Source organism: Acyrthosiphon pisum, chromosome A1 (genome assembly GCF_005508785.2).
Source record: "Acyrthosiphon pisum isolate AL4f chromosome A1, pea_aphid_22Mar2018_4r6ur, whole genome shotgun sequence".
Taxonomy (NCBI): domain Eukaryota; kingdom Metazoa; phylum Arthropoda; class Insecta; order Hemiptera; family Aphididae; genus Acyrthosiphon; species Acyrthosiphon pisum.
The window spans coordinates 124722330-124737342 of NC_042494.1; the positions used below are offsets into that span (position 1 = coordinate 124722330).

General features: G+C 30.2%; 1 protein-coding gene across 4 annotated transcripts in view; it reads left to right on the forward strand.

The window, feature by feature from the left end:
* The first annotated feature begins 758 nt into the window (after nt 1–758).
* LOC100164327 (large proline-rich protein bag6-B) overlaps nt 759–15013 on the forward strand; it is a 14638-nt gene continuing 383 nt past the window's right edge. The window contains exons 1-17 of one of the 4 annotated variants that reach the window (XR_003839170.1): nt 760–1074; nt 1201–1303; nt 1389–1506; nt 6290–6493; nt 7908–8138; nt 8169–8259; nt 8345–8499; nt 8858–8969; nt 9046–9211; nt 9336–9627; nt 9697–9945; nt 10002–10208; nt 10901–11293; nt 11611–11708; nt 12766–13119; nt 13208–13307; nt 14949–15003. Coding sequence is in view for 1 of the 4 variants with exons in the window: in XM_029488237.1 (XP_029344097.1) it covers nt 1241–1303; nt 1389–1506; nt 6290–6493; nt 7908–8259; nt 8345–8499; nt 8858–8969; nt 9046–9211; nt 9336–9627; nt 9697–9945; nt 10002–10208; nt 10901–11293; nt 11611–11708; nt 12766–13119; nt 13208–13307; nt 14949–15001 (2916 nt within the window). In the remaining 3 variants the exon portion in view is untranslated. Of the gene's footprint in view, nt 1075–1200; nt 1304–1388; nt 1507–6289; nt 6494–7907; nt 8260–8344; nt 8500–8857; nt 8970–9045; nt 9212–9335; nt 9628–9696; nt 9946–10001; nt 10209–10900; nt 11294–11610; nt 11709–12765; nt 13120–13207; nt 13308–14948; nt 15007–15013 lie in introns of all 4 variants that reach the window. The other 3 variants (XR_003839171.1, XR_003839169.1, XM_029488237.1) reach the window with 3 other exon arrangements.

Consider the following 15013-nt stretch of genomic DNA (forward strand, 5'->3'; position numbering starts at 1 on the left):
AAAAATATTTCGATAGAACATTTACAGGGGCACGTGTCCCTCTTAGAATCTACCACAGTACATAATTTTTCAAATAAAAAATGTTTAGGTAGTTTTCCATTTCAAGGGGCCACATTTAACTGGGAAAAAAACCAAATCATCCCCCGGTGCTGGGATAGACATAAATAAAAGATTATTTTATTAATATGTCTATGGTTTAATATCAATTATCAATGATGATTGACGGCCCGGCCCCCCGTCACCCGCCTCCCTTGACGTTTCCAGTCCAGTGTAGTAGTCCGTGATTTATACTCACAGATTTCAGAAGTATAGAAGTTTGTGTTTATACAATATAATAATAAAAAGTAATATTAATTCTACTTATCTGTGCTATAAACGGTCAATAACATCTTATTGATACAATAAAACTGGATCTCACAGTGAGTCGGTCTCTCAGTCACACAGTATGACTCACAGTAATCAATAATCTACATAATGTTATAATATTCTAATATAATACAAAAGTATATAATATTGGCTTCAAATTAAGTAATTATATAGAAAACGGATTTATATATTTCATATGTGTGTTATATATATTATGTACCAATAGCACGGCGTCTCATCAAGTCAAAGTCCATTTCCTCAATCGTTGGCAACAGTGTTTCCCTTCGATGGCGCCGTTCGTTGTTACTCCATGGATTATCACGGATATTTCGTCATTGCGTATTCTCTTTTTTATTTTCTCTCCCCCACTTACTAGATCACCACAGTGCCACACAACCCACACTCTATGGCCCATTGGCCCACACTCTCACTCCGTCACTACCACAGTCTGTTCCGTTTCGCCTTTTTTCGATTCGTTTCTGCTGAGTCCGTATGAATTCGTTTCTCGAATGTTCGGCGTCTCCAAACCGTAAATGTCGCTAAATGTCCGCAGAACGATGATCAAACAACGGTAATAACGCAGAACCATCGACCGTCGTACAACCGATACAAAATAATCGCGAGCTCTGTTCGCTAGCCTATTTCATTGTGCAGGCACATTATCATCGTATTGATTAAACACCGTCGCAGCATATTATTACTATCTAGGTGATTACGCCGTGCGCCTTATAATAAATTACTGACTGTAGTCTGTGCTCTATGGGTTTATTTCATTAATTTGTGATATCGTCGATTCGTCAGCGTTTTTGTCAAAACTTTTTTTCCGCATTTCAGGTCCACCGGAAGCAGTACGACCGCGAACGCGAACGCTAAAATGATTGATCTGACAATAAAGACGTTGGATTCACAGAATCACAAATTTCGAGTTCCGGACACTGTAAGTCACTATATTGTTATCCCATAAATTTTTGTTTTTGTTGCTTGTTAGATATTCTATTGTACATATTTATTGTTATTACTAGTTTACTATACTGGAACTCAAAGAGTACATTGCGGCACAAGTGAACGTTGCAGTTGTCCAACAACGATTGATATTTTGTGGTCGTGTCTTGAGCAATGAAACTAAACTTGCTGATATTGGTAAGATATTTATCTACTTTTGTTCATAGATTTTGTTATCCTGTGTGAATATTATAGGTATAATAAGTTGTGTTATTAAATTGGTTTTTAAATTTAATAGGCTTCATATGAACTGTATCAATATTTAAATATTAAAATTGTAATATGTATATTTACTGTATGAAATACTATTTTTCGGTTTTAAAAACGTTATGAAATTTTACGTTTTTGTTTGATATATATTTTTTTTTTAAATAAAATTTCCATTTATCGTTTAGGTATTTTGTTACTTTACCGGACACCCTTTTTTTTGCAATTTTTTTTTTTAGACTTATGTAGTTAACTATACTGAGAACGATTGTGAAGTCAGAATTTGGCGGTCGGACTTATAGCTTAATGAAGTTTGCTATTTTACGATTTTTGCACGTTCGCGCGCCATTAGTTCACTGCACCTATTAGGGCTGAGCCTCCATCCAGCTCGAGGTCCACAGGACCTCGAGCTTCTATAGAGCGTTGAGCGTATGCGTAAAAACTTAGAATTCGAAACTGCCTTAGCATATAACTTCAAAACGAAGTCTGGCTATCTAACTTTGATTGCACCGTCGTTCTTAACTCGTTGAAGTACATAGGTTTCGAAAAAAAAAAAATTTATATTCGTAATAAGTGCAATAAACTAGTAACGCGCGAATGCGCAAAAATCGTAAATTAGCGAACTTCATTAAGCTATAACTGCGAAACTAAGTCCGACTGCCAAATTCTGACTTCACCATCAGTGATATTCTCAGTATAGTTGACTACATAAGTCTAAAAAAAAAAATTGCATAAAAAAGGGGGTGTCCGGTAAAGTTAGAAAGTTCCATCGTTTAATGACTTTATTCTCTCAAATTCATTTTTGCATTTTTTGATAGCATTTTGTTTTTTAGAAAATGTTAAAAAAGTATCTTAAAAGGACACTACACCCGCATGCGTTGTCTCCGACTCACAAATGAAAAACTAGCCAAAACTGTTTTGTGTGGGACAACTATGCTTTCTCTGTATTAACAGTAGAATTACCAAAATTCTACAACACATGGCCACATAAGGAAGAACTTTATCTGTGTCGTAATGTTTATATTATTTAGTTAACATAAATACAATATTGAAGTTACATAGGAGCATAGTTGTCTTGTGCAAAATAGTTTTTGCTATATTGTACATTTGTAAAACGGATACAACGCATATAAACAACGTCCTCTTAATACCATTTAAAATTTTTTAAATCCATGCTATTAATATATCCATATATAGTAATCTAAACTTGATTACCAGTTCTAATTATAGTGTCCTATTAAGAGTATACCTAAGTAGGTACATTTCAGTTATCGCGATAACCAATCATAATAAGTAAATTAGTAAATAAGAGGTCCAACCCAAAGGTCCTGTTCTCAAACAGGGATTTTCAGATTTTTTTTTTTTTAATAATGGTTTTATTTAGTGGTTTTATCTATTGGTTTTATTTAGTTTTAATAATAATAATTATTATTAATGCGAAAAGCCTGTGTATTTTAGTACAGAATGTATCAATTTCAAACCACGGTTTCGGTCGACCAATTTTTTTTCATTTTTTGATACTTAAGAGTTAACTTATATACTTACGTACGCACCACTTTTTTGAAATGAAAGTATGGAATAGATTAAACCATGCTGGTAGCCAAAGCCTTGATTTATTTTTTGGTATTGTATCCGTTTAAATTACTTACTAGTTAAGTAAATTAAGAAACATATTGGATATAAAACCTGGAAAAAAAATGCATTGCAGAATTTAAACTTATTTTTACTAAAGTCAAACACTCTTTATAAATTCATTATAAGGCTGGCCCAATCTTCAATTGTTTGTTTTTCATAATTTCATAAAATATGTGTGATAAAGAATTGAATGAATAGAATTATTATTTGTTAATTTATGTAATGTGTAACAAAATGAAAGTGTTCTTAACATTTTTTATTTTTGCACACATTGAAACCGTAAATTAAATGAACAATAGTAGGTAACTTTACTTAAGAACCACGGTTATATGCGTCTATTAGTTTGGATTAGTTTGATACATATTGAATCAATGAAAGTTAAGCTGTACAATACTTAACAATACTTGACTAAAACTATATTTATTTAATATGCTTCCACTAAACTAGTTTACATGCACATTCGTCAAATTGATTTACCTCAATTAATCCTTGCCTTTTTCATTCAGTTGTAATAGTTTAAATAAATCTTGTATTGTCATATGAATTAACTAAACCATTTTAACTGAGCTGAATTTGTATTAAAACTGAATTCACAGTCGTTTACAAGAATTTAACTTTGGAAGTATCTTAAGTAATTTATCTTTTTTGCGTTCCATTTATAATACATTGTTTTAGCAGCAGAACAATTGTTATTTTGATGACTTCCTGTTAATATAACTAATCTACCTTAAATTAATATTACTTACACATAGGGATGGCAAAAAATTGTTGACAATCGATATATCGTAATTTCGATACATCGTATACCCAATATCGATACCACGATATATCGACCACTAAACTATCGATACATCAATATATATCGGAAAAATTTTTTCTTATACTAAAAACTAAAAAAAGGTAAAAGGTTTATAGACTTGCACATAGATGATTATAATTTATTTATACTTAAAAATAAATTGATTAATCAAAGCATATACCTATATTTAACAAAATCACAAGATATTTTATATTTATAAATTATAATAAAAATATCATTTAAAATAAACTACAAAAAATATAAAAAAATTTGACATTTATTAAGTTTTGAACCAAAGATCATCATCTATGGAGTTTAAAAAAAGTAATTTACTCAATCTCTTTCCTAACAGTCTATTCCTTGATTTTGAAAGCGTTAAACTAGCCTTTGAAAATAATCTTTCCGAAGGAACAGACGAACCCATAATGGACAAATATTTCCGAGCAAGTACATATAAATCTGGATATACAGTTTTCATATCTTCCCAGCATTGAACCGGATCTTCTTTTAAAGAAATTAAAGGCTGTGATAGATAGGCATTTACATTGGTAGTTTCTGATGACTCTGTTCTCGTTTGTTTTCTTTTATATTTCCTATGTACTAACGTTTTGTGGTGTTCCCATAAATCAAAATTATCAGATTGCTGTTCTTCGTCAACACTTGAACAATCAGTTGAGCTTGCTTCCTGTATTGAACTTTTGGCTAACCTTTTTAGCTCTTAGTCACGCAAATAAAAAATGACACAAATTGCAAAATAATGCAAATAACACTTGAATTGTAAAGTACAGCCAAAAACATTAAACAGTTAAATCAGAACAAAAAAAATTATCGTACGGCGTTCAACGGTCTACGGACTACGAAGAAATGATAATGTTTTAGTATGATAGCCCAATCAGTATTCTAATAATAGTTTAATGGTAGATTTCCCGCAGAACCGCCAGGCCGTACATATACAATATACCTATATCTACTTTCAATGGAATCAAGTAGAATGTATAAACAGTAAACATAGCTAATAGCTATACCACTATGCCAGTCATTTCCAGTCATTTTCATAATTCATAATTTTTAATTTGTAAGTTTGTAACTGTTACTATATAGGATATTATAATATCTATTGGTATATCGTATTAAAAATTAAAATATCACAAGACTCGATAATATCGAGACGATATATCGGTAAGGTTGTATCGATATTAAATTTCTCGATATATCGACTTCATGTATCGATATTTTCGATATATCGATATATCATTGCCATCCCTACTTACACATAATAACATATTTTCCCCTATTCCAAATATCAAACAATATTTAGATAATATTTTAGAGTATGTTTCTATTTTCTGTTTTGTCATTTAATTGGTGTTGAAAGATAGATATAATTGGTACCTATGAATCATTGAATGCAATTTAAGATTAGATTATTCAGGGAAATCAGATAATATTTGCTTGTAAAATAAACATTTCAGACTATTATTTTATCACTTCAGAATTAAGTCACTTATCAAAGTTGTATAATGATTAGGGCTAGGAAAATAAAGCACTAAAAACCTACAACAAAGGAATTAAAAAATTGCCAATAATGATACAAAAAAAGCTTTAACCAAGAAAATGCAACTAAAAAGACTTGAACATTTTTAAGTTTAGCTGAAAAATATTTTTAATATCAAAACATAATTTATTAAACACATTTTTATATGCTCACACTAAGTAATTCTTAGAACAACTAAGCACAATTTATAAAAATTGAAAAAAATAAATTAAAAACTGTTTTATACTTTTATTAAATGTCGATAAATGTCAACGTATTACGTAACCACTACTCCCCACTCGATAATCACTTTGTCAAAATCTAAGAATCTATTTTCAAAAATATTTTCCGATAAGGCGATAATATTTCACTATGAAATCACGAAATAAGTATATATAATAATACAATTAAAATTAATTAATAAATAATAATTTAGATAAATATGTACGTACATGTTCTAAAAATGTTAAATATGCTTGTAATTAACAAAAACTAATTAAAAAGCTATTAAACTGACAAAAAATAATTTATTTACGAATATCTTAAGAAAATGCAAAAAAAGCAAAATCAAAATTGCATATTTGAACTCTGTGATGAATGAATCAAATTTTGTTTTTGATTAGCTATGTCTTGTTGTACTATAAAAGAAAATGCAAATGCTACAAAATCCTAGCCCTAATAATGATACTTGCACGAATGTATTCATTTTTTAATATGAATATTATAACAAAATATTTTTCCAATAGGTATTGATGGAAAAGTTATGCATCTTGTGCAGAAAGTTCCTCGTTTGTCAACAACTACATCTGGATCATCATCATCTACAACAACTAATACTACTAGTCGTTCAGGACAAAATTCAGGACCTGGATTTAGAGGATGGCATACACACGATCCTACTGTTTTATTCGGTGCCATTGGTATTCCTTCAGAGTTGATGCATGCTGGAGGTAATGTACATATTTATATGCTGTTGAAATACTTGTATCTATATTAATTTTTCCTTAAAAATATTTCGTCATTTATGATCTAACATTATTATGAATACTAGAATGCTCTAGAATAATGCATACAAAGTACATAATTCAATTCATTTTGGTAACAAATACTTAACAAATGAAAGTTTTATTTTGCATTTTTGCTGTATTAGAAATTTTTGTATCTCATGTTATTTATGTACATATTTTACAAGTTTTTAGTGTACTATTTGAAAATTTAAAATATCCTCAAAACATTCTGTAAGGCTTAGGCAATGCAATGCTCACAATTTATTAGCAGGTAAGATTAAAAAGAAAATCAGTTCCATTTTAAAATTTTTTTTTTGTCTTAATTTTAAATCTAAGAATCTAAGAATCTTAAAAAATTTAAAATATGTATGACGTTGATTTTTTTGATAGTTTTAGGATATTTTAGGCCCTTATTCTTAAATTGGTAAAAATTGAAATATCCAAAATATAAACAGATAAAGTTCTTAACTTTAAGTTAGATAATAATAGAGACTAAAATTAAAGATAGCAACATAAAATTGGTTCTAATTAACCAGACTTTGCTATGTTGTTGTAAGGTTGTTAGACAGATTCTGATACTGCATAGAAATGGATTCAACGTTATCTTAAAATAAAATAATAATACTATATTCCAGTTGGTGAGAAAATGCAACTCCTTCTCACATCTAAATAGACAAACTCCGCAGTTTTGTGCATACATTTCTCTTACTCTATTGCCTACTTGCTGTTGTAAATTACCCCACTCACGGCAATGACGGCTAGTGTTCATGTACAGTGGTAGGAATGTATTAGATGGGGCGAGTTTTGGGCGCAGCTAAGTAGCAGCCACGAAGCATAGGATACAATGCCATCTTATCTTAAAATAATAACCTTGCCTAACCCTTTTTATTAAATAAAGTTATACTGAAGAAGACGTAACTTTTATAATTATACTAGAGAAAACTCATTTGTCGAACATATTAAGTCAATAAACTACAAAGATACATTTAATCCCTCAATACGTTTCATTAATGCAAACATTTTTTGCGTATATTTTTGAAATTTTTATTTTGTAGTGTACATCAATAATATTTAATATTTAATAATTATTAATAATATTACAAAATTGAAAATTGTATTAAATTAGTACTTCGTCAATAACCAACTACCAAAATTAGTAATTTGCAATATTTTGTTCTACCTACATTAAAAATTATTTATATCCATTTATAATAAATTATTTATAGATGATTTTTCATATATTTTTTTTTAGTCAAATATTATTCTATTATATTACATGTTTTATTGTATAAACTGGTGTTCGATTAAACATTAATTATGTACTTATCTTATAAGTTATTTGTATAATTTATTTTAGAATTGCCACGTCTTATAAGTACTAGAAATCATGGGACTGGTAATAGAGTATCATTGGCTTTGGATATGATACGCAGAGGCAATGAAATATTAAATAGACTCGAAAATCCAACACTGATTCGAGCCAATCGACAACAATCTTCTGCTTCTAATGCAGAACAATTGCCAGAAGGGTCACAACAGGCAGAAGCTACAACCCCAAGTGTACCACCAGAAGGCGTAGGAGCACCAGAATCATCCCTGCCAGAATCATCTGCACCACAATCATCCCTGCCAGAATCATCTGCACCACAATCATCCCTGCCAGAATCATCTGCACCACAATCACAAACAGACCCAGATTCAGTGAATGTGTATGATTAAAAATCATTTATTTTAAAATATGAATACAATCTTATATTTTTATTTATTGACTATAATGATATATTATTTTAATAGGAGCTATGAAGTCGATGAAACATTCCCAAATACTGTTGTTGTTACTATTGATGCTACGCATCACATGAGAATGCCTCCGGGATTAATGCGTCAAGTTCATAATCACATGCAAGCAAATAATCTATTTCCAATTCATCAAAATGTAACTGAAACATGTAAGCCCTTCATAGAATTTTTAAATTTATTTTGGTTACAATTTACAATTACTCAGTTTTTAAGCATTTAAATACAATCAACATATTTCATGTATTTTTTTTCATCAAATAAGTTAATGCATTTGGTTTTTAGAATTTATTCATAATATATTTTTGTGAGTAATTTTATTGCTATTTTTTTTGTGATAATAATAAATTCACAGTGAACTGGTTAATTATTATTGAGAATAGTTTAATTTAGGTTGAAATACATGGGCTTTTTTGTTGTATTGTTTGAATTAGTAAAATATGTACTTAATAGTTCACACGTTTGTACAGAGTTAGATAGTTATGTTATCTTAATAATACTCTTTTTTAGCTGCTGAAAGTGAAGTTTTAAATGTTCCAGTTGGAGGATCAACTAACCAATCTTCAGCTGAACAGGCTACTGGAACATTACCATCTTCTACATCATCTGAACAAAATTCAAGGTTTGACCAATAATAATGTGTTTATTTGTTATATAGTTAAAGAAATTAATATTAATTTTTGATTACAAATAATAAGGAATGATCGTCAAACTTCAGAAAGTAGATCTACAGTTGCTTTAAATGACAGACGACGTTTAAGAGAACTAATTGAAGAATTGAATAAATTAAATGAAAGACTTCGGCCATTTTATGCTATGTATTGCCAGTTTATTGGTGATGATCCACAATTTGATACTATAGAAGTATGATAATTAAAGTTTTTGAAGTATTATACATTATGTATTTTATTTATTATGACACTAAAGCTGATAAATTTTCTCTTATATTATTATATTTTTATAAATATGAATCTTGCTTAAATTATAGGGTGAACATGGATCACTTAGAGCACAAACTGTTTTCAATGGTGTGTCTGAAGTTATGCATTTTATATCACATGTTTATCACGCAATAAGTGATTTAAGAGTTGCATTGAACAGACCACCACCACGTTCTTTCCAATCTCGTCCTTGTTTGCTACAAGGTACTATTTTGCACGCTGCTCATTCAGTTACAACTACTTCTACAGCTGCACCTCCATCTACTCAACAACCTACTTCTACCCAAACAACCACCACAAGTCAATCTATACCAAGTGTACGAGCTTTTAGACTTGATTGTAAGTTACATTTCTTTTTAATTCTTTTTGATGATAAGCCAAGTATTATACCTATTGTTATGAATCCAGATGGAGGAGGAAATGTAACTCCTAATGTGGTGTCCACTTCAGCTACCGAAACAAATACAAACACAAACACGTCAGTCGATCCAAATACTGAAAGTAATAATACATCTACAGAGTTCCCGCCTGAGACTCCTCAAGGAGTAGAACTTATGTTTGATCTTGCACCAGGGTCCATTCGCATAGATTCTGTAGAAGCTGCATTTATTAACCCAACTGCTCCTGCGACAACAGGCGTATCTGCCGCTGTTTCTCGTTCGTATAGAATATGGTATTTTAAAAATCAAAATAATAATAATATATTTTTTTAGAACCACTGCAACTATCCGCTACTATTGCTGATTCGGGAATGCCTATTGACTGGATGGATCAGATGATTGATGTAATTTCTAGTGGAGTGCGACGTCCTTTCATGTCTGAACTGGATTGGAATAGTATACCTACTACTTCTACTCGAACTCCACGTGTAACCCCTAGGACAACTGATTCATCATCGACAACAAATCCTCCATCACAAGGTAGTACATTTAATTAAAAGTTATATTAATTAGGATAATTTAGTTCTAAACATGTAAGACATAACCTAACATGTATTAATTATTACCAACATTTTTTTTTGAACCTCCTATGAAAGATTTCAAACTGATAATGTAAACTGATTGTTTGTTTATTTTAATATTGATTAAGAACTTAAAAAAAAACTAATAATTGATATCTTTATTACCTAATTGAATAATAAATAATAATAATAATAAATATCTGTTATCTTATAAATATTTACACAGGAGTTAAAGTAGTAGCAGGGGGACTCAGTCTCCCTTTTTATGACAGCGGTAAAAAGCGTCCCCTTCAACTATTCAGGGTTAAAAGTGGAATGAGTATGCTCACACAAACACAGTTTATTCATTAAATTTACGTTAAACATTTTACTTACAATTATATATGGAGCACTTAAAACTACACAGAGACATTATTCCCCCTAGAATTTTTTCCCACTTTAAGCTCTGTATATACATCAGTGGCGTGCTTAGGTTTTGTCATGGGGGAAAGGGATATGATTTTATCCAGTAGTCCCACTTTTAAAGCTAAAGGCCTTAAGTTAAGACAGAAAATATTGCATATTATATACAGCCTAGGGGGGATTGATCCCCTTGACCCCCCCCCTGCAAATAGGCCACTGATGTACATAATATAATATATTTTGTTATAGGCTTAGCTCGTGGACGCTGGGATTCTACCCCACGTATGGATCCATTTTTACCATGCAGTTCACACCATTTTGAATCAAATTTAAGACCAATGGTATTAGCTAGGCGTTCTGCTCAAGGAACTGACAGATCTACATCTTCTGCCACTAGTGGAAATTCAACTACAGATACTTCTTCTCCAACTTCTCCTAATGAAGTAAGATCTTTTACTAGTCGACGTCCAGGTCGATCAAGAACTCGTTATGTGCAAGAATCTGATGGAATGATGTCTGGTATACATCCAATTTTGACTTGGGGAAGACAGCGTAACAACACAGCTACAACATCTGCAAACAATATTGCTCAGGCTACTGGACAGGGTACTAGTTTAACTGATGCATTAGCTGGACAAATAAGTAATTTTTCTTATGTATTTTTATTTTACTTTCATTGTACTTTTTTTTAGTCTAGATTAATAAAAATATATCATATTTTTAGATTGAATATATATATATATATATATATATATAGTAGTATAATATACATATTTTTCTATATTTAAAATTTATCCAATATCATAAAAGTATAATCAATCTATGCGTTTAATAGTTTTATGATAATTTAATACTAAAGTAATGTGTTTAAATAAAAAATTATCAATTTGAATTTTAACTAATTAATTAAATATTATTTTATTATTATATTTATTATTTACAAGTCTGACTTATTTCAGGAGTTGGAATGGAAAGTGTTTTTGATACATTGGAAAGAGAAGTAGATTTTGATAGAACCAGAGACTTAAATTTACCACCTGCAAGTAGTTCAGTACCAGTAAGTAGACATTTATAATGTGACTTTCTCCAAAGAATAAAATTACTTATATTATTGATAATAAATACTATAGATTTCTCACTGACCCATATGGAGTGGTGTCGTTGCCCATTGGTTTCATATAAGCGACGACAGCGCTCCATAACGGCCACATCCATATTTTGTAAATTTTTCGCGTCGCGCAAATATAGGCTAGTAAGCAATCTATAGTGTTTATAATCAATGGTTATGTTATATACATTTTATTAGCAACCAAATAATATAGGATAATTTGAGATTGTATTTAGATTTATATGTTTTAGAGCATTTTATTCTAATGACTCAATTTATTTATTTTTTCTGTTTTCATTTCTGAGTTGGTTAGCAGCAATTCTCCACTCTTCTCTGTTACTTGCCTTCCTTTTAATATTTTGTACATCCTTAACATATCTTGTAACATCCTACATCCATTACCATTTGTTTTTACTAATATTTCAATTAAGAGCCCACATCGCCTTGGCGCACACAAATGATCAGTGGAACAACGTACAAAATCTGCATTGTTGTCGAATCATTCTTTGACTGGTCTCCGTGTCGTGCTACAGCGACAGAAACAGTCTATAGTATGATATGCATGCGTGAATTTGAACGGTTTTTGTCAGCCTCCTGGTGCGCTCTTATTTGGAATAGAGTATTATATATCTATTCCAAGCAATCATCCGTCTCGGTTGATGGCCTATCCATTAATTTATTGTATTCAATATATTTTCCTATAGAGATCTTCCCTCTAATATTTTTTTTCCGATACATTGTTCATTTATCGCCAAATCTCTAGAGTATTCTCCAGCACCACATCTTAAAAAATTATTCTTATTTATTGTTCTTATAGTTATTTATAAAACGTTAATAAATATATTATCTAAAACATGGAAATGCAACAACTTCTGAGCCCTACTTATAACATAATAATGCTTATGAAATGTTTTTATTTTGCTTTTGATATAATGATTTTTTGTTTTTAACTAAAATGTTGGTGTATGAGTTTATTAATGTTGGCTTTTCATTTTATTTTAAATAGGGTTATGATCATACAATGAGTACATCTACCTCTCAATCAACTCAACGTTTACCAAATGGATTGCTGACAACCCCTATTGGAGAAATACCATACTTTAGAAGTTTAGAGGGTCAATCTTTATTGGTAGACTTTTTCTTAATATTTTCTCGTAACTGGACCCTACGTGACATGTTCAGTGTGAATTTAATGTCGCAAACTTCAACTCTTAGAACTAATCCTGTTTCTACACATTCTGAAGAATTAGTAAATTTCATATTGTATAGAGTTATGCTTAATCAACCGCCAAGCCCTCAAAACATCGAGGATGCAGCAAATCGCATATTTTTGGAAATCGTGCCATATATAAATATTTTTGTAAGTAAAATGCATATTAATCTATAATTATTATTAAATTAATTTTAAGATGCAATTAAAAACAATTTTTTATTTATGAATGCATTAGCAATGTACTGTGCCAACACGTACAAATATTAATGTGAATGCTTCTTTCCGGCGATGTATTCTTCAAAATCTACGTGGAATTGTTATCTCCTTTGATGAAGGTAAGATTTTTGTTTGCGGTTTAAGTTGTACCATAATTTTTATTGTACTCAGTTATGTGAAAATTGGTATTTTTTTTTGTTAAAGTTGTTTGCATCACACAATAATTACTATGACGTCTTATTGATGCTCCTTAATCATAGTGATTTAAAAATGAAAGGTTAAATAATTAAGTTGACGTTGACTGCCATAGTGCCATATGGTTGCCAGCGGTCATTTTAATTATAAAATTTTATACTTTAGCGACCACTGGCTCTCATAGACCATAGTTGATCATTACTACCACATCTCATGACTGCCAGCGACCGTAACTTAATATGGTTTTATATTATTAACTTTTCCATGGCACTACAATAGTAAACTTAAAAAAGCACTGTGGCGTTGGGGGAATAGTTAAATTTTTTTGATAAAATGAACAATTTTAAAATTTTTTTTCAAATACAATAGTATGTACAAATTTGAAATGAAACTGAAAAATATACTGGGCGTACCAATGATACATATTGTGTGACTGACGGTGGTCGCATGGCAGTCAATGTGTTAATGTAGCATTAAAAATGTAATATAGGGTCAATATTTTTATAACATTTACTCTTATACAATATATTATAAAATATAAATCCTTATACCAGAGTTAACACCATTTTATTTTATACAAAACTATCCATCAGACTAATAGTTTTAAAAAAGTGTTAGAAATAATATTATTTTACATCATAAAACATAGTGAATTTGACTTTTGCACTTCCAATTTTGTGAAGTTAACTTAAATGATAGAGTGAATTATTTATATTTACATATAGTTTTTTCTTTCTTTTTAACAATATTTTAAATTGGAATATTTAACATATTCCGTACTTGCTTAAATTTAAAACATTGTAGAAAACCCACAAGAAAATATGATACAATATTCAATCTAATATTGACAGCTAACTACACACAATTTGTATGATCTGCTTATAGCCATATAATAGAATGGATGAGGAATAATGATACAAAATATAATGTGAGGCTACATTACGATAATCTATATAAATCTGTAGGTTTTTCAAAGAGATTATAACTAAGCATAGGCATATAATATCCCTATATTTTCTATCTCTCCCGCACACATGTTGGCTAAAGAGGACGCCACTCCCGCATGTGTTGTCTCCATCTTTCAAGTGCGTAACAGAAAATTTATGCTCAGTAGTTCATGTTTTACTCCGTTAATTTATAAACTAGAGTGAATTGATTTATTGTGAAACTTGATGGTAAGACCATTATCTGTGTTTGTATGTTGGTTTTTGATGATGATTAAATTTTTTGGCAAGTTATGTGTATAATATAGCGTTAATTAAAAATTCTCACAACTCTCAAAAACTGAATATAACAATATGAATTTGTAATGATGATGTCTCCAAAAAAGCTCAACAGTATCATTTGTAAATAAAATTGTGTTGGTTTTATTCACGGTTTAAGATAGAATGATTGCACATTAAACAATATTTGCCATGTTACACACTTGTAAGACAACAAATGTCCGCGTAACGTCCTCTTAATATGAAATTAAGATAAAAAAAATAATATAAACTTGCTTCTAACCAATTTGGAGCTCTTGTTTTATGCTATATCACTGTACGTGTTGTGTAAATGTGTTTTAGATCGACCGGCAGCCATTAATAATAGTTGTGCATACATTGTCCATGTTTGCTGAAGGATTTTTATC